The sequence below is a fragment of the Calypte anna genome, chromosome 2 (genome assembly GCF_003957555.1).
Source record: "Calypte anna isolate BGI_N300 chromosome 2, bCalAnn1_v1.p, whole genome shotgun sequence".
In the NCBI taxonomy this organism is placed as follows: domain Eukaryota; kingdom Metazoa; phylum Chordata; class Aves; order Apodiformes; family Trochilidae; genus Calypte; species Calypte anna.
The window spans coordinates 63,268,237-63,290,192 of record NC_044245.1 but is presented as its reverse complement, the minus strand read 5'-3'; the positions used below and the strand labels follow the sequence as shown (position 1 = coordinate 63,290,192).

At 41.4% G+C, this 21,956-nt stretch overlaps 1 protein-coding gene across 2 annotated transcripts; it reads right to left on the bottom strand.

Annotated features, from left to right (window-relative positions):
* Nucleotides 1-105: 105 nt before the first annotated feature.
* RBM24 (RNA binding motif protein 24) lies at nt 106-11,156 on the bottom strand. Of its 2 annotated transcripts, XM_030444386.1 has the most exons (5): nt 10,558-11,155; nt 9,823-9,946; nt 8,554-8,608; nt 2,036-2,236; nt 106-1,398 (listed from the first exon to the last, which is right to left on the bottom strand). In XM_030444386.1, exons 1-5 carry the CDS (start codon nt 10,723-10,725, stop codon nt 1,377-1,379), a joined length of 570 nt encoding a protein of 189 aa, XP_030300246.1. In that variant the 5' UTR covers nt 10,726-11,155; the 3' UTR covers nt 106-1,376. The 2 variants fall into 2 exon arrangements, with proteins under 2 accessions (XP_030300246.1, XP_030300245.1); XM_030444385.1 differs by having other exon boundaries at nt 106-2,236; nt 10,558-11,156.
* Nucleotides 11,157-21,956: the final 10,800 nt, after the last annotated feature.

Sequence of the window (21,956 nt, the reverse complement as noted above, 5' to 3'; positions counted from 1 at the left end):
TGCTATTCACCCCCCAGATGAGAAAAAATACATATAAGGTTGCCCAGCTCTCCCAAGTTTTAACTAAACAAGATCTAAGACAATCTGAGCAAAAAAATCACTAGATGAGACGTGACATTTTTTTTATTGTTTAATACAAGTGAATAGGTTTAAGAGATCTGAAATGTTGTAAAGCAATATACATATTGAATAAATAATATGCACAGGAGAGTCATGTCTACATTATAACACTGGCTAGTTTTCAGAATACTTAAAATAAATCCAGTGACATTGGATAAAGTCCATAAAAATGCTATCCTGTCTTCCCTTGTATGAAATTGTTCAAGTATAAAAAAATCCAATACAGTGTAAAATATTAAATTCCATTTCAATCAAGAATAAAAATTGCAAGTATTGTAGTTTCACAGGACAATGTAAAGCAGCATTTTCTAGCATAGGGAGATATCGTCAGTCTACATACAGATGAGTGAGAAAACGGTAGTAATGTATTTGAGAGGTCTACATGAAAAACTAATGGGAAAAGAATGAACTAGCAATATTTTATGTAAAAACCTAAAAAAAGTGTTAATTTAAGAGTACCCTCATACAGTGCACATACCGAATTAAATAAATCCAAGTCAACATCCTTAGTTAATTAGGTTAATATTTAATATGCTACATCTAAGACTACTAAATAATTTATGCCATGAGATGAATACATAATTTTACAGTGTCACATCTAAAGTTGCTTTCTTTAGAGCGCAGCATAGTAAAACTTTCAAAATAAATATTTCTTTTTAAATATCATAACAATTAAGGCACAGTATAAATCACATACCATTAACCCTTCAAGAACTGCCGTCTTGGTAACAAAAGTTGCCTTGCATACTGTATGTTCGCTAATAAATACTTTAAATATAATCCTGAAATAGATACTAAAATTGTACAAATTGTTTCAGAAAAGAAAATTCCCTTAAAACAGTTCTTAAAGGTTTTAATTCATTAATTTTCTTCCTGCCTTTATTCACAAGTTACGAATAGATGCAATAAATAGAAAGAGAAGGCTGTCGTAGTAAAGGGCTGATCCTATTTTAGAATCAGAATAGCTGACACCAGCAGTTAAAGTTTCCCAAAAGTGAAACAGGATGGGGCGAGGGATTAGGATGTGACAAGCTCATCACATGAGCACGAGTGATGTGTTCTGTCCAGAACTGTCTGTGTTATTGATTGTCTCTACAGCTGTTGCACCCCTTACTTCCACATCACTTGCTCCATAGTTCCACTCATCCAGAGGACAGAGAAGAAAATAACTTTGGTGCCTGTCCGCCATCTTACTAGCCGGCCATCTTCCTTGGGTTGTTCGATGCCCATTAGTGAGACAGTGAGAAGGTACTATCTCACGAAGACAACTTCTGAAAGCTAGAAAGGACAATCAGTGCTTTAAGCTTGCTTCCTTTTCAACTGGATAAAGATCATTATTACATATTGCTGACTCAGTTTTTTCCCTGGTTCAAACTTTTCAAATACCATTTTCTTACTTACAAAAGGCAGTTTTGTTTCCCTGATACTGTAAAAAGTACACCTTTGCGTTTTTTGGTTCTTGTTTGTTTGAAAATACCAAGTCCCATCGCTACCCCTGCCACTCTTTCATGACAGTACAGTATTTTTTCCCCCATTTTCTTCTAGCTCGATACTTGAAACTAGCCACGCTGCACTACCCCCTCCCCTCTAACAACACGATTTGGATGCGTACTGTATGAAGACAGCGGAATAAAAATCTTTAGTTTCGCAATAGCATCGCTTTCCTTAAAGCTCCTTAGTTAACATCAATTGTCTCTGATTAGCTACTTCTACTGGAAGGCCGAAAAGAGGAAGAGAAAGAAAGAGCTTCCTTCAGAGGTCCATCTGCTATTGCATACGGTCTGTCTGCAGCTGTTGGGGCTGGTACTGGCCAAAAGCAGCCGCGGCAGCAGCAGCCGCCGCCGCCGCCGTCCCGGGGGCTGCCGCGGTGATGGGCTGCTGTACCGCATAGCCATAGCCCCCCGCCGCCACGTACCCGGCAGCGGTGGCCGGCGAGGCGGCGTAGGGGTACTGCTCGTAGGCGGCGGCGGCAGCGGCCGCCGAGTACTGGGCGTAGGCAGCTCCGGTGTAATCGATGTAGGGTGTTGTGGAGGCAGCGGCCGCCGCGGGCTGGACGTGGGGGATTACCACTCCCGGCTGCACAAAAGCCTGTGGATAGACATAGTGAGCGGGTATCCTGTTGAAAGACGGGAGAAGGAGTTAGAGTTGGCAGGCGAGTCGGCGCCTCAGCGTCACATCCATAACTCCGAACTACAACAAACTCAATTTAGTTGTTGTTATGTGCATAGGGTTGCCACAATAACTGGAGTGAACGGGGCGCTTGTCGGTTCGCTGGCCCGGAGAGAGGCATCGCTCCAACGCACAGCATCGTTGCTGAGTTGAAGAGCGGCGTTCAACGTGGCTTGAGGATATTATGTTTAATGCCATTAAAGCCTTTAGAAGGACCAGGATTACTGATGTCAGTTTTAAGGTGACTCTAAAGGAGCAAGCTTGATTATTACATCTGGAAACCACAGTGTTTCGTTTTCAAAACACCTGTAAGTGACTTTTATTACCCTGCTTCTCGCTTAACTACTCGACTCATAGTAAAATGATTTCCTGCAATTCTTTTATTATTAGTAACCGAGCAGTCTGACAGCATCATTATGATGAGTTTGGCAGTAGCCAATAAGGCAATAAAATGGTTGAACCCTGACTTTACGTAAAGTCTTCTCAGGGAAGGGGAGAAGAGTGTATTGTGGCAACCCTACTTAAGTTGCTATGCAGACTCAGCACACATTAATTTCTCTGCAACCTCAGTCACCCTTATTAAAAATAAGAAAAAAAACCAACACAGGCGACAAAGGAGTTTAAATAAAGTTCACAAGTGTGGTAAACACAGCAAGAATCACACTTTCCAAACGAACGATAGTGCAGCTCACTCCGTCACAAGAGGCCATTGAGGGGAAGCTACATAGATGCTATTAAAATCCATAACAGTGACTCCTAAGTACATGTGCATCACACTTCTATAAAGTTCGTAAGGACACAAGGGTCAAACCTGTTTGATTATCAGGCCACTGATGTCCTGTTTTGTGCCAGCTTGTTTATTTCTATGCAAGACATACAGCATAGAGTTTTTTTGGGGGGTGGGCATAGGATTAAGTCTAAATAGAACTCGTGCTTAAGAAAAGTTAAAAAAAACAAATTTACAGCTTAAGAAATAACCGTTCTGAACAGATCAGTATGCACTTCTCCATCTTCTCCAAGTCACAAAGCTCACCTCCTTGGCTTGTTTACTTAGCTCTTTCGTTTTGACAAGTGGTCATATCATTGTCTTAGCATTCAAGTGTACATACAAGTTCATTTTATAGTTGTATTTTACCATATAACATGAATTAAAAACTACTATACTCAGTATCAGCATCATTCTCATTTTCCATTCATAACCCTGTCTTGCATCTGGATTTCCACAGGGTAGTCATTCATATATGCAACTCCTTTCTAGTCAGTGAATCTTTATAAATCCATGAAAAATTGCTTGTGCAGGCTTACTATAATTTTGTACTAAACTTTACCATCACAGACAACTCTAAACACTGCATCAACCTTTTAGCGTACTATAAACACATCTGCAAATTGCAAAAGTAAAAACTGTCCTCTTTTCTACAAATCTAAAGATGTAATGGAAAGGGTTTAATTTTTTGTTTCATTCTTTAAACAACTTCAAGATTTACTTAAGTGATCAACAAGGAAACATTTCAATCAGAAGGGACACTGTTCACTAGTTTCACAGCAAAATATAGTTTAAAATAAATTATAGTCAGGCTTTAGAACAGCCAAGGTTGTTTTGTTTAGGTTTTTTTAGGAATAAAAGAGCTCAATTGATTGAAAGGAGTATTAGCAGAGAGAAATGTTCAGTTGCCATGTTTAAGACATGAACACCACAATCATAAAAACCCAACATGTCAATGAAATTCACTTCCTGATATGTGAAGGGAGACATGAAAAAGAAAAAAGGAAAGAGAAAGAGATTAAAGAAAAAAAAAGTAATAAATAGGAATTGGGAAGAAAGAAAACATGAAACAAAACCGTAAGTTGGGTTTTTAACACTCACCTAATTTATGAAGTGATTAGCCAGAAGTGCATTTGAGGCATACTTAAGCTGGCTCTGTGCATTTCAATACACACCATTACCTGAGCTCTCCGTACAAAATGGATGAGCATAAACAAGCATTTGGTACTGGTCACTGATCAAGTACAAGATAACACCGTGTTTTATAAGAATTATGGAAAGAGGGATAAAACCAAATTTGAAGTCACCGAGAGCCTCTTCTGCATCACTAAGTGTCACTTTAACACCGCATCAAATGCATCTTTACATACGGCATTTGTGAAACAGAGTAATTTGAACAGAAGAGACAGTAAGCAAGCGTGTCTAGCTGCTTGTGTTGACTTGGAACTGATGTTACTGGGATTTTCTGAAGACAGGAGGACACTCAGCCATATCCTTGAACAAGACAGAAAGATACATGTGCTTCCACTTAAACTCCTGTGACTTGTTTTATTTAAGCCAAGAAACTAACAGGTGGTGAAGTTATGAAACATTATCTGTTTGCCACATCTTACCCTACGATAAACATAAACCCTGTGCAGGCTCCTCACCACCATGCCATTTCACACATGATGATTGACAGCATAAGCTGCAGCAGGGCTATTTTTGATCGTCTGTCATGCTACAACTGTTTTGAGTTGAGTAAAATGGCTTTATATGGCCAAAGTAAATTTCTCCCTACTGCAGAAGCCAGCACATGTAGATCTCAGCCATTCAGAACCCAACTGCTTTTATTGCTCTGTCAGGGTAAAAGATGAAAATGCAATTCCTGGTTATGCTGGATATCCTTAACTTAAATAAAAGTTCCTCTTTTACTTTGGAAATTAAGAGTGTGAGCATTATACATGCTTTAAGGTCTCTTTCCTGGCAGTAGACTTTATTTTGGAACACATATTTATTGCTTTATGCTTCTGCAATAAATGGGAATATTCAACACTGAATGACATACACTCTTGCCATGTGCATTACAACCTTCACTGTTGTTAAAACAGAACATTTGTGTTTAAACAAGACCTGAAAAATAATCCTATAAACAAAAATACATTGAAAGCTAATTGTTTCAAAGGAAAGAAAGGATTTTTCAGACTAATGCAGAGAGCTATGGAATACAGAAATTCAGCAGTAGTAGTACACTGGTGACTCTGAACAATAAAATTCTTATGAAAGCAGATATTTAACTTTGAACAAAATGTTTTGCTTTGGCCCTTGCATGGCATCACCTGGTTTTGTAAGCGTAACTGTAGAGTAGATTTTCATCAGTGCAGCTTTCCTTACAGAAGAAATAGGTTATGTAAACATAAAGATATAAAGACCCTAAATATGATTCCTTTTAGATTTGTGCCTGGTACCATTAAAAGGACACCTAGCATTCTGCAGGTTAACTTCTGATTGTTCCACCTTCATTCCCCTTTCCATATTATTATATGGGTCTTTTGATCCTAAGCTCAAGAGAGGGCTTTTCCTTCTCTCTTAAGAAAGGCAAAATTGTCCAGCTCTTGGAAGATAACACCAGGTAAGTAGTATCAGCTAACCATTTGATAATAAACTTAATAACTTTGAATTTATTCTGGTCTTACTAAAAACACTGGGCATGTTATAATTCTGATCAAGGTAAAGGTTTTGGACAGCAAATAAAGGGGAAAAAAAAATCTCTCCCAGAATGAGTCGTATCCTACACCAGTATTTCTGTAGAGCTCCATATTTCCCCACCAATATTAAAGTAAAAAACACATAAGCAAAATGAGAAAAGCCAATACAGGAGACAAGGTGACCTTCCCCCTCCATAAACTCTTACTGAATTTAGAGACAGTATTTCAATAAACAATCTTGAAAACATAGCAGTATAGATAACCAGTCCTGTGATCAAACAGCCTTCTACAAAACACACCAACAGTAAGACAGATGCTGAATGTAGAACAGGAAGAAATGTAATTTGGTGGATGAATTGATCTCTTCAGCACTAAATAAAGAAAACTTTCCAGCATTTAAAAAGCTTCATGCATTGAAGCTAATCTAGTTTCTGGCTCCCTCCACCACAATAATGTTGTACTTAATTCGTAATATTGTACTTCTGCATCTTCTTAATAAAAAGTAATGTAACATAATCTGTTATTTTCCAGTTTCTTGCTGGATAGGTGGGGAACCACATCAAAACACTGATCATACCAGAATATGTCAGTACCTCAATTATTTCTCTCTGGTAGGAAAAAAAATAAAAAAAATCAGAGAACTTTGGGAGCTTTTGTGTATGGATTAGCAGAGTATTGGCAGTGAGTTGCCACTAAAACCCATTTTGCACAGAATATTAGTAAAGTGTATTTTTAAAAAGTGCAACTGCACAGGAGGAAGAACAGCTTTAATGTGACCACGTATTTCAGTGCAATCCATGTGATATCCTTTAAAAGTGAATTCTTCAATAAAAATAGATTCACGTAACAGTATTTCTTATTGCAAAGGAATATAATGAATGAAGATGTATATTCACCCTAATGAATGCTGTTCTTCGTAATCTGAACTACATTCTTTAGAAGAGATACAGGTTGTTGGAAATCCTGAGAAGGAAGCAGGATTAGTAATCTTTGTACAAGAAAGGCAAAAGGCAAGGAATAAAAATTATTAATTTATATATACATGACCCTGTGACTAACATCCCCTTTCTTTAGACTGATGTACATTGCATTAGAAATAAAACCTTATTCAGCCTGCTAGAAGAATTTCCCTGACCTAAACACAATTTGCATGATCTGTTGTTGGCTCTGGGTAAGGAAAGCAAGAAAGAGCCCTACATTTGCACAGTCCTTTAGAGACAGACAACGAAAGGTTCTCCTTTTCTGTTGTGCTCAGCAAACTCCATGGCTGATCCTAGTGGCAGTCCACTGGTTTCTGTTTGCAACAAGTGCTTGAACAGCTCTGGAGACAACACACTCCCACCTCCTGTCTACCTTAGCACAGGCATCTTAAACTGATAGTTCGACTGTGTATATACTGTTGCCTCTGACTTCAAGGAACTCAAACAAAAAGCAGTAGAGGATAATCAGAAGGAGGGAAAAAAAAAGAAAAGAGATAAAAAGTTATCCACAACCTCCCCACAGGTCTCAGAAGAATCAACATTATCTTTTTAAAGTGCGTAAAATTCGTAGGAACACCTTTCCCTGTACTTTTGAAGATAGGAACTGTTTCCTATCCTTTTGACAAACTGAACTGCTGATAAGCTATTATTGCTTAATTTCAGCTAGTTACAATAGTCTGTAGTTATTCTAGTCAAAGAAAAAAATAAGTTTGTGACACATTTTCCCTACTTAATTGTTAGCTTACTCATTAATTAGCAAAATGCATTATTTTGCAATGAGTTTCTCAGTCAGTGTGTATTAGCAAAGTGACACTGTATGGAAAGTTTAAAGCAGACTTCACCTCCTAATTATATGCCTGTAAGAAGCAAGAGTTAGATCTACTTAGGAATCGTACACTAAAGTAAAAGGGAAATGAGCTACCTATTAAAGACAGATTGAAGAAACAAAGTATCTCAAATTAGAAAGCCCAAATGGACGCACATTGTTAATAAGGAGCTCCACACCCCTCCCAAGAACAAACCCCCCAAAAATTATGAACATGCAAGCAATACGTTGATTTACTTAAAAATCAAGAAGTCACACAATTTAGCACTCACTACAAAATACGGTTAAAAAAGTCACAGGCTATAGCTTGAAAGCAAGGAAAAAAACAAAGGCCCTTTGCTCCCCATGGCAAAGTCACTCCTCAACAACAAAAACAAAATTAAAAAGACCCCCCAAAAATTTCACTACAGCTCTTTCAATTAAATAAAAGCACACAGTTTAGCTATGAACACCACTTCATTACTGTAATAAATAGAAAAATAAAAAAAGCACACGGAGGTCTATTGACTATATGAAAAAAACATACATGCATCGTTAATCACCATTTTAGCTTGTTTGTGTTTGAGTCTACTGGTTACAGAGTTTAATTCCAAACAGAACTATTCCACCTCTTATCATCATATCCTTCTGATCAGTTATCTTAACTGTAAACGATCCCTGTCAGATTAGAAAGAGATAAATAACATTGAGTCAAGATGAAAAAAGAGAAATGGGGCACAGCAATCTTGCATCAAGTCATACCTCCTTGTTTTATCATAGGATCATACGGGACTGGACCGCTTAGGTGGAGGGGACACATCCCACACAACTTGACTCAGCTGCGGCATTAGAACATGACCGACAAGGTGAGCGCATTTATGGGCATACGTTTTTAAGTCTGAGAACATCATTGCTGGTGAGTTTACAAGGCTGCTACTGCAAGAGGCCTTCAAGATCATATTTTTTCCTTATTTTAAAAAAAGAGATTTTTCCTCCCCTGTTTGAGGTCCCATTGAGCAGACTTACCCAAAAGGCCTCTGTATGAGAGCTGGATGAAGCTGCTGGACACCGAAGGCAAAACCTATCAACAAAAACCACATCACATTATCTGCATGGGTGTTCTTTTGGACACTTATTTATGCTATATACATTTATTTATGCTATATACACTTATTTATGCTATATCCAGAAGGTTACAAAAGCAGGGTAACAGCCTTCAATAACAACCTCCAGTAACAACGTCTGAAAGGCTGTAGAACCACAAATTGGAAAGTAAAATATACCAATCCACATATACATGCACAGACATACAAGCATACAGAACTTAAAATGGTGAAGCCCACGATTTCATAGAGATGCTCAGAATACTTTTTCTAAACAAGAATTTTTGTTCACCGGGTCTGTTCATACAAGGTTGTTGTTCGCGTTTTATTTTGTGCTCCATTCTGGGCCCTAACTTTAGCCTCTAAAGGACTCTATGGTACTTTCTACTCACCAGTATATTTGTGCACCTTATACATACTTAAATTCCAAGCCAGCTCTACTCATGAGGGTTTAGCATAGGAGTAAAATCCTAAATTCATTTCTGTTCCTCAAATGCCCAAGCATAAAACCCCTTCTTTCCTTGATGGGCCCTTCATTACTTCCACAAGTCATCCTCAGGCTGAGCACATGGGAATTCAGAGCAGCTTCTGAACTGTGTCTTTAGAGCACAGACGTTCACGCACACTGCTCTCCTGTCTCTCTTGCTGCAAAGCAGCAGTTTGTGAAGCAGCTAAGAGGTGTGATTGGCTGAGATGTGGTCTTGGGGAGAGCCATTTCACTTTAAAGTCTGCATAATAGCTCCCATCTGCTTGAGAAGTTTGCATTAAGATACTGTTTGTATTAATAAGGCTGCACACACTGGAAGCGATTAATTCCTAGGCCAATCTTTCCCTGCAATGATACTGTAAATGGTCAGCGCCACCACATTCCCAGCAGTAGGAATAACCAATGAAGTGTCTGAGCTGTGTAGGTCTTCCTGGGGAACTGCAGATATTTTATCTATGACTGCTTTGGGGTTTGTTTTTTTTTTGCCTTTTTTTAATTTTTTCCCCCTAAATAAGGCACATGTAAAAAACGGGCAGAAACTTACTACGCACTGCATTTAAAAACCATTTAAAAAGACAAAAGCACGCTCAAACACTGAGAGTACTTCAGGAAAGTTCCCAGCAGCGCTACCGTTTTTTAAAGTTTTAATCTCTTCAAAAACACGAGGTACAGAGAAAAAAAAGCCCTCCAGGGCCGCTTACTCACCTGGCTGCATTATCCTCGGCTTGGCACCCAGGTACGCCAGGTTCACGTTGGCTTTCCTGCCATCGATGATGGGGTTGGGGTCTTTACAAGCCCTTTCAGCAGCAGCTCTGTCAGCCATGGTGACCTTAAGGGGCAAGGCTGAGCATTAGATCCCTCTCCGCGGCGAAGGGGAAGCCTCTCTCCCGCGGCACCGACACCCCGGTCGAGCGGCTCTGGGGGGAGGCAGTCTGGGGAACAAGGGAGCCCCCTCCCCGACCCCCGCCCGCCCGCCCCCCTGGCGGAGGGGAGCGGAGGGGAGCGGAGCGGAGCGCAGCGCTCCGCGGGGAGCCGCGGCGGGCTCAGGGCGGAGGGCGCGGACCGAGCTCCGCCGCCGGCAGATAACCCCCTGCGCGGCCGTATCAGGGAGCAACAGGCGCGCTGGAGGCGCTGCGAGAAATAAGGCAATTCCCCCCTCAATCTCCTTTTTCAGTACTCCCCCTCCCCCCCGCCTCTCTCTAAACTCCCCAGCGAGGAAAAAGAAAAAAAAAAAGGGAAAAAAAAAAAAAAGAAAAAAAGCCAAATGCCCGATACCTTCTTCCGAGCCCGGCGCTGTCCGGCTCCTCATAGAGGCCCCCGCAGAAGTTTCCCCGCCATGCCCCGCAGCCACCCACCTGCCCCCTCTCCGTCCGCCTCCTCTGCCTCCCCGCCGTCCTCCCCCGTCCTCCCCTCGTCCCTTTTCCGCGCTCCGGCACTTACAAAGCCGTATCCCCGGGACTTGCCCGTCTGCCGGTCGGTGATGACCACCGCCTCCTCGATGTCCCCGAACACCTCGAAGTACTTGCGCAGGCTAGAGTCGGTGGTGTGGTAGGGCAAGCCCCCGACGAAGATCTTGGTGTACGTGGTGTCCTTCTGCGTCGTGTGCATCTTCCGCCGGGCCCTGCGCGCCGCGCCGCGCTCTGCACCCACGCCTGGCCGCCGGGGCGTGCGGGTCCTGGGCGCCGAGACCCGCTGCCAGGCTCAGCCTCGCTCTTTTTTTTTTTTTGTCTTTTTATTTATTTTTTTTTCTCCTCTTCTCTGCCCCCCCCGCCCCGCTTCTTCCCCCCCGCCACCCAGTTAGAATGCAATTCCCTTTTGCCTTTGCAAGCCCAGCTTCCTCCTCCTTCAAGAGCGGAGCCCCGCAGCCTCCGGAGGTTTTGAGGTAGGTACCGGTAAAAGGAGGAGGGCAGGGTGGGCAGCAGCCAGCCTGGCGGCCGTAGCGCTGGAAACGAGCAGATGCAGCAACTGGAAGAGTAGCGCAGGGCCTGGGCGCTAACAACTGAGTGGCCTCCCCCCTAAAAGCCACCGGGTCGGGCACTCTCGGTTCCTCCTCCTCCTCGCAGGGGCGGGGACGCCGGCGGGGCGGACCCCTCGCTCGGCCGCGGCCCGGCCGGAGCTGGCATACAGCTGTCGACAACAGCTGGATGCCCCCACCGTGCGGCGGGAGCCGGCCCCTCCAGTCCCCAGGCAAAGGGTCTGCCTCAAAAGTGTCCCGGCTTCTGCAAATAGAAGGTGCCGGCAGGCAGGGTCCTGTGGGATCTCCAGCCGGAGAGCCCGCGGACAGAGCCGGCTCACCCGGAGCTGGAGGTCCTCGATTATTTCCCCTCCCCAAAGCCTTGTGGTGAAGCCCCTACCACCCTCACCTACCTCCTTCTCCGACTAGTAAAGATGTGGTGCCGCAGCGCTGCCATTCATTATTCCTGCTGTGGTTGTGATGGTTGTTGTGGTTCTTGTTACTGGTCTGGACACAGGATGAAAAAACAAAAAAAATGTAAAGCTTCTTGCTTGCCTTGTTTTCTCTTCTCTTGCTGTCTCTGCCCTATGCTGGGATTGGGAAGGATGAAGAGGAACTAAAAGGAACATCTGTGTGACATGGAGTGGCAGAGAACTGTGGGAGTTGGGGGGAAGGGAGACTCACAGGGAGACAGGAAGGATGGGAGGAAGGTTAAAGATTGGGGAAAACAGATGTGCACATGTGTATAGACTTTTAAACCATTCCCTTGTGGTCCCAACGTTTTGATAAGTACTGGTGTCTCTTTTTCCTCTATCCTGCTTCCTCCATTTGACTTTTTCCTGTGAAGTTCCTTCTCCCATCAGAAAGAAAAGCAATACATCAGTTTCAGGAGGGACTTTTACAAAGCTGTTCAGCCCCTTGGGTACCAGCCATAGGGCCCTAAACTTAGTATCAAACATTGTAGCCTTGGTACCAAACTTTGCATAGCCTTTGTATGTAAACTTGGTACCAAATGTTAGACACTTAGCCCTAAGCTTGTAGTCTGGTTGCCCTCTGAGCCTGTGTGATTTTTTTCAGCAGTTGTCCTAGTTCTAATGGCCTGTACAATACTAGGCCATGCTGTCACTAAACCTTACTTCAGGCTCTACAGATGAAATAATTTGTTTTATGTTAGAATTAAGTCAGGTTGAGGCCTAGCAACCCTAGCAGCATCCAAGTGTAAATGTTGCTTTTCAGCTCAAGCTATGACAAGTCCTTAACCTTGTCCTGAATACAGTTAGAACAGCTAATTGCACCTAAATCTCTCACAGCTGGGCTCTCAAGTTGGTCTGGAACATTGTGTTGTGTTAAACCTGACACTCCAGCCCTTTTGTTCCAAGGGTTAATTGTAATCTTAAACTCCGCCCCAGTGACCTGAACTTAAATATTAGCACAAATGAAGGTGTTAGTGTTCAGAAGAGCCCTGCAACATACAAAATGCTTATGAGTACATTTAACTTCTCAGCCCCATTATGGACCTGAAACATGAACTTCACCTAAACTCAAACATCCCATCCCATCTCGTTTCCTTTCCCTTGCTGTGCCCAGTGCTCCTGCATGCCTTGTGTCATCTGCAGGAATGGTAAATTAGCCTGTTTCTTCAGTCATTACATAAACTCCTGTATTAGGGTCAGAAAAGCAACATTTGGCTATCCCAGAGCTAATTGCAACTGCATTTAGGAATTCACCTTGTTCATCCCAGACACATGGCCCAATAAAAATTTGAGCCCAAGTAGCAGATTGATGACTCTGGCAGACCTAAACCCAAACCCTAGCCTTTTGGTCTAACAGTAACAGCAGGTCTTCCAGGATTCAGAAACAAAACCTAACTTCCCACATCTTTATCTCAACAAAGGACAAACTTTTTGGACTTCATCAGGTAGCCCTTGCTCTAGCTTGAGTCCTTCTGTCACAGCTCTAAACACAACAACAAACCTATCATTACTTTTGCTTACTTTTTCTGCAACCTTCACAGGTTCCTGTAATGAACAAGCCTTTTCTGGTCCTTCTCTCATAAGGCACAAACCTGCCTGCAGCCAGATGTTGCTTTATACTAGGAGAGGTAGCTCTCACAGCTATACACCTAACTTGCACTACAGCATTAACTAACAGCACTAACACTTTGATAAATAATGTTTTCTATCTTATAATCAAACTGGGGCCGACTTGGTGCTACCAGCACCTGTCTGTATCTTACTTCACCAGCCCTCAGAAATAAAAATATTTTCTGACTGTTTCTCAGTCTTAATCATCACTGTAACTCTAGGTTTATCTACAAAGACATGACCTCTATCATGTGAAAATGAATCAAAGACCATTTGAACACTTTAATATTCAGGAATATATTGTATTCTTCTCTCTTAAACTGTAAAATCATTGAATCATAGAATAGTTTTAGTTGGAAAAGACCTTTAAGATCATCAAGCCCAAGCATTAATTCTACCAAGTACCACATCTACATGTATTTTAAACACCTCCAGGGATGGTCATTCAACCACTTCCCAGGACAGCTCGTTCCAGTCTTTGATAATCCTTTCCTTTCAGTGAAAAATTTACTTCTAATATCCAATCTAAATCTTCCCTGGAATACTTGAGTCCATTTCCTCTTGTCCTGTTGCTTGTTGTGAGGGAGAAGAGATTGATCCCTACCTCATTACAACCTTCTTTCAGATGGTTGCAGAGAGCAATAAGGTCTAACCTCACCTCACCTTTTCCCCAGGCTAAACAACCTCAGTTCCCTCAGATGCTCTTCATAGGACTGTGCTCTAGACTCTTCACCAGCTTCATTGCCCTTCTCTGGACTCTCTCCCACACCTTAATGTCTTTATTGTAGTTAACTTCTGAAGGTATCCTTGCACCATTTCTCCTTCTTCATAAGACTTGGTCTCCAGACCCTTCACCAGCTTTTTTGCCCTTCTTTGGACTCTCTTCAGCATGGTAATCAAGGTGCAGCCTCACCAGTTCTGAGTACAGGGAGACAGTCACACCCCTAGTCCTGCTGGCCCAACAGTTTCTGATACAAGCCAGGATGTCATTGGCCTTCTTGGCCACCTGGGCACACTGCTGGCTCATGTTCAGGCAGCTGTCGACCAACACCCCCAGGTCCTTTTCCTCTGGGCAGCTTTCCAGCCACTCTTCCCCAAGCCTGTAGCATTGCATGAAGCTGTTGTGGCCCAAGTGAAGGACTTGGCACTTAGTATGTAAACTCCAAATTATGTGCTAGTCTTAATCCTAAGGAGGTGACCACAAGCACCTCATGTTAGATCTGTTCTGGCCTGATTAGGGCTTGTGTCTTTGTGCTGGAGTTGGGGGTAGGAGGTTGGTGCAGTGAAGTTGGAAGAACTAGGTTCATCAATGGAACCTGTAGGCACCACAGGAAAGTGATGAAGCTGGATGAATTTTCAGATGAGAACAAGTTTAGATTTATCTGTTGGTTTGATAGCATTTACCTGGCTATGCTGGATGTTTAAGTTTGCATTCAGACTACTGGGTTAGAAGGTTTGAAGACATGGACTGTAGAACATCTATTGTCCTGCAAGGAGGTCGCTAGACAACTTCACTGATGTCATTATCCCAATTGCTTGAGGTAATATGTATTTTGTGATTTGGGGTGGGTCACCAGAATTACTTATTAATAGAGATCTGGTTGTGGCTTTGTACGTAAGAAATTTTTTCCTATATCCTGCAAATTTTGCAGTAATGATGCCACTGGTGAAAGTGTGACAGTTCAGGTAGAGCAGAGATGTGAAACTGGGATTCCTCAACCCATAAAGACTTCTGGAAATTGAACCTGAGTCACCCATGTCCTGGTAGGTACCACAACCAGTAGGTCACTGTAAAACATATCAGTCTTGTAGATGGTTATTTTGGCATTTTCAGGATCTCAGCTTTGAAGCAAAGTAGAATGTAAGAACCCAGGTTCTACTGAACTCTTCTATATCACTGTGAGTCTCTCCCAGATATGCCAGAATTGTTATTCCTGTGTAACTGTTACCTCCTATGTAATTGTAATGCTTTAAAAATACATATCTGAAATATATATATTAGACAGTGATCTCATGTTTCTCTTGGAACCTGGTAGCATGACTTAAGTGGAGGAAGCCCCATAAGCTATCAGTTACAATTAATTGTTTTCATTCAGAAATTTTGTGGTTTTTCTGTCAAGGTAAGACAGAGTAGACAACTTGCCAGCTTACCAAATGTTACCACTTACTGGGATCAGTGTAACTATATCATCATGCTTTTTATTTATTTATGAGCACCATATGCCTGTCATGTCAGAAACCAGTAGATGTCATGTGTTCATTCATTAGGTTTCTGAAAACAACAAAGACCCTTGATTATGTTAACAAAGACCCCTGATTATGTTGCTCACCATTCATTCTTGCTAGTGCTTTGTTTCAGTAAGTAATAGTGGTCTTCAGAGCATTCACTACACCATCAGTTACACACAGTTGGAATTTCTCTGTATACTCATATATACATATACATATATACACACTTTTTTGGGGGGGTTTTTTGGTTTGTTTTTTTTTTTTCCTAAAACTGTTATTGGGATGCCTGGGGCCTGAAATTCCATGGTTTGTATACAGAGTTAAAAACCAAACCAATTATTTTTCTGTTAGCCAATAAGGTCATTGGTTTGGTCAGTGAGACATTTCTGTTGAAGTTCTGTAATGCCAAAACTCCATGAATGAAACCATTTGGCTAATAATATTAGGCACAGCTTTGTCTGCTAATCTGTGCACTTCCACCAACCACATCCTTTTACAGACATGAGAAGAATATCTAACCTCTGCTCTGCTCAGTGTATGTTATGTGAGCAATAGTCTGCCTGAGAAAGCATGAAGTACAGTAGTAGGCAGTACACTCATGTTCTGAAACAGATCACAATTTGAGAAACTTAAAAGCCTCATCATCTTCTCACTCTTCTTGCTGATGTACAGTTTTCATCTATGATTAGTTCTTGAATTGTCGATTTCTGCTAAAAATTTCCTAGTTGGCAAAGTTGCCACCACCTCTCTTCTGATAGTGTGTCCCACTGTAACAGATCGCGTCATAGTTTTGTGGGATTTTTTCCCCTGAAAATAATATTACTGTTTTCCAAAGTCCACTTTGCTATCGTATCTGAGCACCAATCTGCATGATCTTTGACTACTGTAACCTTCCTGTGCTCAAATCACCACATGTAGACCACTAAGGTCTCTCTGACTAGAATGTTTTTCCCTCTAAAGGCCAGTGGAGGAGGTGACACAGAATTTCAGTGATTTAGCAAACAAAATTATGAAACTGTGAATGCAAGACATACTCCCTCTATATAGGAAAGTAAAAGACACGTCAGGTGAAGCAGGGGTGAATGATAAGTGTACCCAGAAGGCTGAATGCATGCATGGAGGTTACAGAGAGCACATGCTGTTGGTAGGGGAATACATGGGAAAGAAGCAGTAGAAAAGAAAGGAGAAAGGGCTAATGAATACTAAATCATGAGTGCTATACTGAATTGTGCTTCATAGTGCTAGAAGAGGTCAGCAGGTAGAATGTGTGTCTGGCATGAACTGAAGTTGTCCTGTGATGCTGTAATGGAGGGAGCACTGATGCCAGAGGCTGAACCTGCAAAATCACAAAGCTGCCATAGCCACCATGCAATATGCTAAGAGTCAGGAGAACAGCAGTTCTTTATGTGAACAGGCAAGGCAGTTGTGCAGGGGAAGGAATAAATATGGATTTTTACACTAGCTGAAGCTTTGAAACTGGAAGATGAAACACTAGACTCTCATACTTACCTGTTCTAGTCACCGGTAACTATGAAAGAGACATCTATCAACTCTGCTAAATCCCATTGATGTTGGTTTGTATGGTGTAATAACTGGATGACTCTGGGCTAACCATATTCCTATACATCTTTAAAATGTTTCACACCCACTCCCACTGTGATACCTGATGGAAAAAACGGTGCTTAAATCTGCCTGATAAACACATAGCCTGGACTGATACAAACACATAACTCATTGCTTGCTTATATTTTGTATGCAAACTAAGAAGTATTGGTACAAAGAATATGTACCAGAACTGGTACGTATTGTTAAGAAAAAAATCTCAGCCAGTCTAAATTGGTGGACCTCTGGTAAAGGCAAAGAAACTAAACCAAATGATGTCAGTCCTTCAGTCAAGATAAGCCAGAAAAAAAACCAGAAACAGAAATATGGGGATGCTGGAGAAAGATAGAAGCCAGTAAAGGGATTGAATTCCCAGTCGACAAGCTGTATGCTTGACATTAGCCTCATAGCACTGTGCTCATGTGTTAGAAGAACTGGGTTAGTAGAAAAGAAAAAAAAAGTGGAAAGATGGATAGACATGCAGAGAAGGACTCATTCAAACACACTCCAGTTCTTAAGTCGTGTTGTAGAACTGCTGCTGAGGAAGGTCCTTAGTGAGAAACTAATTGCATGTCACATGAATATCCTAGTACCTCAGCTCTGGATTCAGGAATTGCCTTCTTGGTGCCTCCGTGCACTCTCAGCCCTCCAGAGGAATGACTTGCACATTGCTGTCAGAGAACTGAGAGGTCCTAATGTATAGCCAGGAAATACCACATCTTCATTTGCCAAGTTCAACCTGACAATTTTTGTTGGTTTTTTTGGTTTTTTGTATTTTTTTCGAAGGACTTTGTTATCCCTGCATTGTTTGTACTGGGGAAACAGAGTTTTTCAGCAAATTCCCTTTCATCTAACCACTGAAGCAATTAAAAGAGAGTCCAAAATGTTCCTCAGTCCTCACCCAGGGACATGTCTGATAGTCTCAGAGCAAGCAGAGAAAGAGAGGGAGAAATGCTTTACAGAACTGTCCTCTCCTTTTCCTTGAAGGTATCTGGATCACAGAGGCACAGGGAGGAAGAAATGGTTAATTATATTTGTGCCCTGTCTTCTTCACCCATAGTCTTTTGACTTGGAGGAGTCCATCATAATGTGACATGGACACTGAGACTAGATCTTGAAGCTTCCTTTGCAAGTGATGGAAGAGAGCATTTAGAAGGGAAGATGGACTTTAGCTAGAGGCCATCCTATTTACATGCTTTTCCCTTAGGGTAGACAGTGTGTTGCCAGTCTCACCCACAGTGAACTAGTGAGTTGTATTGTAGAGGTATGTAGCCTGTTTACTAGTTCAACCATGTTTTCTGATACAAAGATACCATATGTTGCTGCAAAGTATTTTTAGTCTGAGCTTCTTAAAATCCAGTTTACTTTGCAGTTTTAGTTTCTTCAACTGCAAATAGTTCCAAGACAACAATAGCTTTTAGACGGTTCCACTTGTTGGTTTAGATGTGTTCTATTAAAAAAAAAGTAGCAAAATGTGATGGTAGTTAGGTGCCTTCATTCCAGAAGGATCCTGGAGAGATTTATTAGCCTGCACAAGAGTCCCACCACCCACTGCTTTGGTACAGCTCTCTCTCCACTGTGATGCAGCATTCCTCAAGGACTATCAGAGCAGTTGCTCTTCTCTGGTTCAGAGGGATTTTTTCAGGCTGGGATTTCTTTCTTTTTCTTCCAGCTGAGACAAATCAAGGAGGCTTCCTTCACACTGCACCAAAAGGTCAGGATCATCTGCAGTGCATTCTCTTGGTAAGGTGACATCTCCAGGTGTACAGCACTTCTCCCACCTTCCTACCGTATCTGAGCAGAAGTGACTCAGAAGGGAGGAGCTCTGCTTGCATTGATTCACCATTGCTTTCTATATTTGTCCCACAAATTTAAAAGTCAAATTCTGTCAAAAATTCTGCTTAACTTACAATCATAGAATCATAGAACTGGCTGGGTTGGAAGGGACCTCAGAGATCATCAAGTCCAACCCTTGATCCACTACTGCTGTGGTTGCCAGACCATGGCACTGAGTGCCACATCCAATCTCTTTTAGATTTCTCCAGGGACGGAGAATCCACTACTTCCCTGGGCAGCCCATGCCAATGCTTGATCACCCTCCCTAACCTAAACTTCCCCTGGCACAACTTAAGATTACAAGAATCCTAGCCTTGAGGGCTACAACCTTAAAACAATGCAGCAGGTTGTGGGGAGATGTGAGCATGTTACTGCTTGAGCAGTGGGAGTTTTGTCAGTGTCACATCTACACACTCATTACTGCAGCCCAGTAAGGTAATGTGAGGTTTTTTAGCATTCTTATAGCCTTTATTGTCCTTGGTTGGAAATGACATCACTTTTGCCTTTAAAAAGAAGTGAAAAAACCCTTCTGACTTTGTCATGCAAATAAAAATAGTACTGTTTGTCTGGTTTATGATGTTTGTCCCTTAGTCTTAAATTTCACAGTTCATCTAAGGTGTGAGATTATGAAGTAGGACACAGAAAATGTGTCATACTCTAATACCTCCATTTTCACCTCTGGAATGGGCCTTTGCTAAGATACTACTGCTGTGAGTATGTTAACACTTAGTGCTGCAGAAACAATACCACATTGCCCTTTGGTTAGCCATGTATAAAGATCATTAGATTGAATTCTGCCAAAGAATTCTCCTGGCTTTGAAAAACAGACCCTGTCAACATGAAACAATTAAAATTTCATATTAATTGCATAAAAGGCTTAGGCATAGTGCTTGGATTTTCTAAGACACAAAATGTAGACTGTCTCTTCAGTCTTAAGGTAAGCATCCTGCCTACCCAAACAGCATTTGTCAAACTATGTTAATTTTCACTGAGGTGTACCAATTCATTACCTTTGAGAACTAGAGTCTAAACAATATTTTTTCTGACATTTGATATTTTTTCTAAGATCTGTTAAAGGGTTTAGCAAGGTCAGGTAAGCAAGAATCAGTCCACTTTCTGAACAGATCTATCACTTTGACTTCCAAGTGGGGACTATAAGTATGTTGCAGTGCATTGACTCCCCAGAGAACTTGGAAAAACATAAGAAATATTGGATCAGTTGCAGAAGTTTGCCTGGGACCTTGGTGAAGTCTGTGCAAAAATGACTTGTTGTCTGATGTGTACATATTCTGCCGTTTGAATAAGCCTGGACTAGGAAAGACTGCCTAACTTCACACTACAACAGTCATTTGGGGGCCTAGAAAGCGATATCATTAAATCAGAATTACAAGAAGAAATTGGATTCCTGCACATTGATCAAATAGATTTTGCTATACTGGATTGCTGGCTACTGTCATACAAAGAATGTCATGCATTCCATATTGAAAGCAGGTGTATTAAGTGAAATAAGAAAAAAAAAACCCTTGGTATTAAAATATATATATATTTTTTTTTTAACTTCACTGGGGAAAACTTTGCTCATTTCAGCCTATCAGCTATTTCCTTGGCATTTATTTTTCTCTGTTCATCTTTGAAACTCAATAAGGAAATAAAATACCAACATAAATAAATGAAGAAGAAGGTTTCTCAACACCAATAAGCTAGACAAAAGAAACAGAACACTAGAGAATGTTTACTTATTCATGATATCTTCATGAATGCCATACTTTAGAGGGAATGGGAGATTTTTGTTCATGTTTGACTCTCAAGCTTGTTAATTGGGTTTTATTAAAACAGGGGAGGGGAACAGTTAGCTTGAAAAAACTAGAGAAGCTAAATGCAACCAGATTAGAAGTTCATGCGAAATGCCAGTGAGTGCAAAGAATTGTTTAAATCTTGATATTACATCCAGGGGGGTGGTAAAATATTTTCATAATCTTATTTAAGGGGAGGAAATCTTTGTGAAAGGATGTCTGGTTGTGTGGTGAAAGTATAGAGTTTGTCTTGGAGGTTTGTTCTGTCTCTTCCCTTTCTGTGAGAGCATGCTGCATCAGTTTCAGTGGTTTTGCCTGTGCTGGCATCCCATCTAATACACATCTTCTTAAACATATGAGAAAGCCCCTTGAAAATAATAAAATTCCTTATAATGAGTTCAGTACATACATAAGTGTTTTTGAGATTTCAGAGTATCTGCAGTTCAGATCCATACTGCCCGTGACTGTGTTGCATTAGTGTGTAGCAAAGGGGGTTCTGGCTTGAGCTTTCTCTGTACTGCCATGACCCTGGAAGTGTCAGGAAGAGAGTCCCAAAAGTGAAATCCAGGCACCATCCAACAGTATTCTTACCTGTCTGGTTGAGAATTGAGAGCAAAGTAAAAGAAGACAAAAGCAGGGAAAAACAATCTCCTGTACTGGCAAGGGTATAAATTAAATTGTCAGATCAGTCCTCATCGTGTGAAGTTTCTCAGACCTCCATCTCTGCAATATGCTGTGTAACTTCTCTCACCACGGAAGTTTAAAGACTCAGGTCGTGTGTAGCTGTCTTAAAATCTATGCATAGCAAAACCATGCCACACTTCATAGGATTGGATTCGAGAATACTGTTACAAGAGCCTGCTTGCTGTTTGCAGAGTCTGTCTAATGTAATTTCAAGTTATCTGATAGCAGTTCTTAAAATGCTGGCAGTTTCCATGCTGTTAGGCAAATGAGGACTAGAAGAATTACCATATATATATGTGTGTGTGTTTGTGGTCATTGACACAATGCAGGGCACTATATGTGTTTTTCATTAAGTGGTTTCTTACTAGATATTCTTCTGTTGCCAGGATTCCTTTGCATTTTTTACATTTTCATTATTCTTTTCTAATAAGAGAAGATGTGCATTAGAAAACAAATGTCAGATAACCCCACATGGCAGTTGTCACCCCCTGAATAAACAGCTGTATTGTGGGTGGGGGTACCCTCTTAATCCAACCACAGATTACTTGAGATATTTAGAAACAACTTACTCACTGGGGGAAAGCTCACTGGGAGCTTATTCTTTAATGTAGGACAAGTCTAGTAGCATTTAATTCTACTGGAAATACTTTCTTTTTA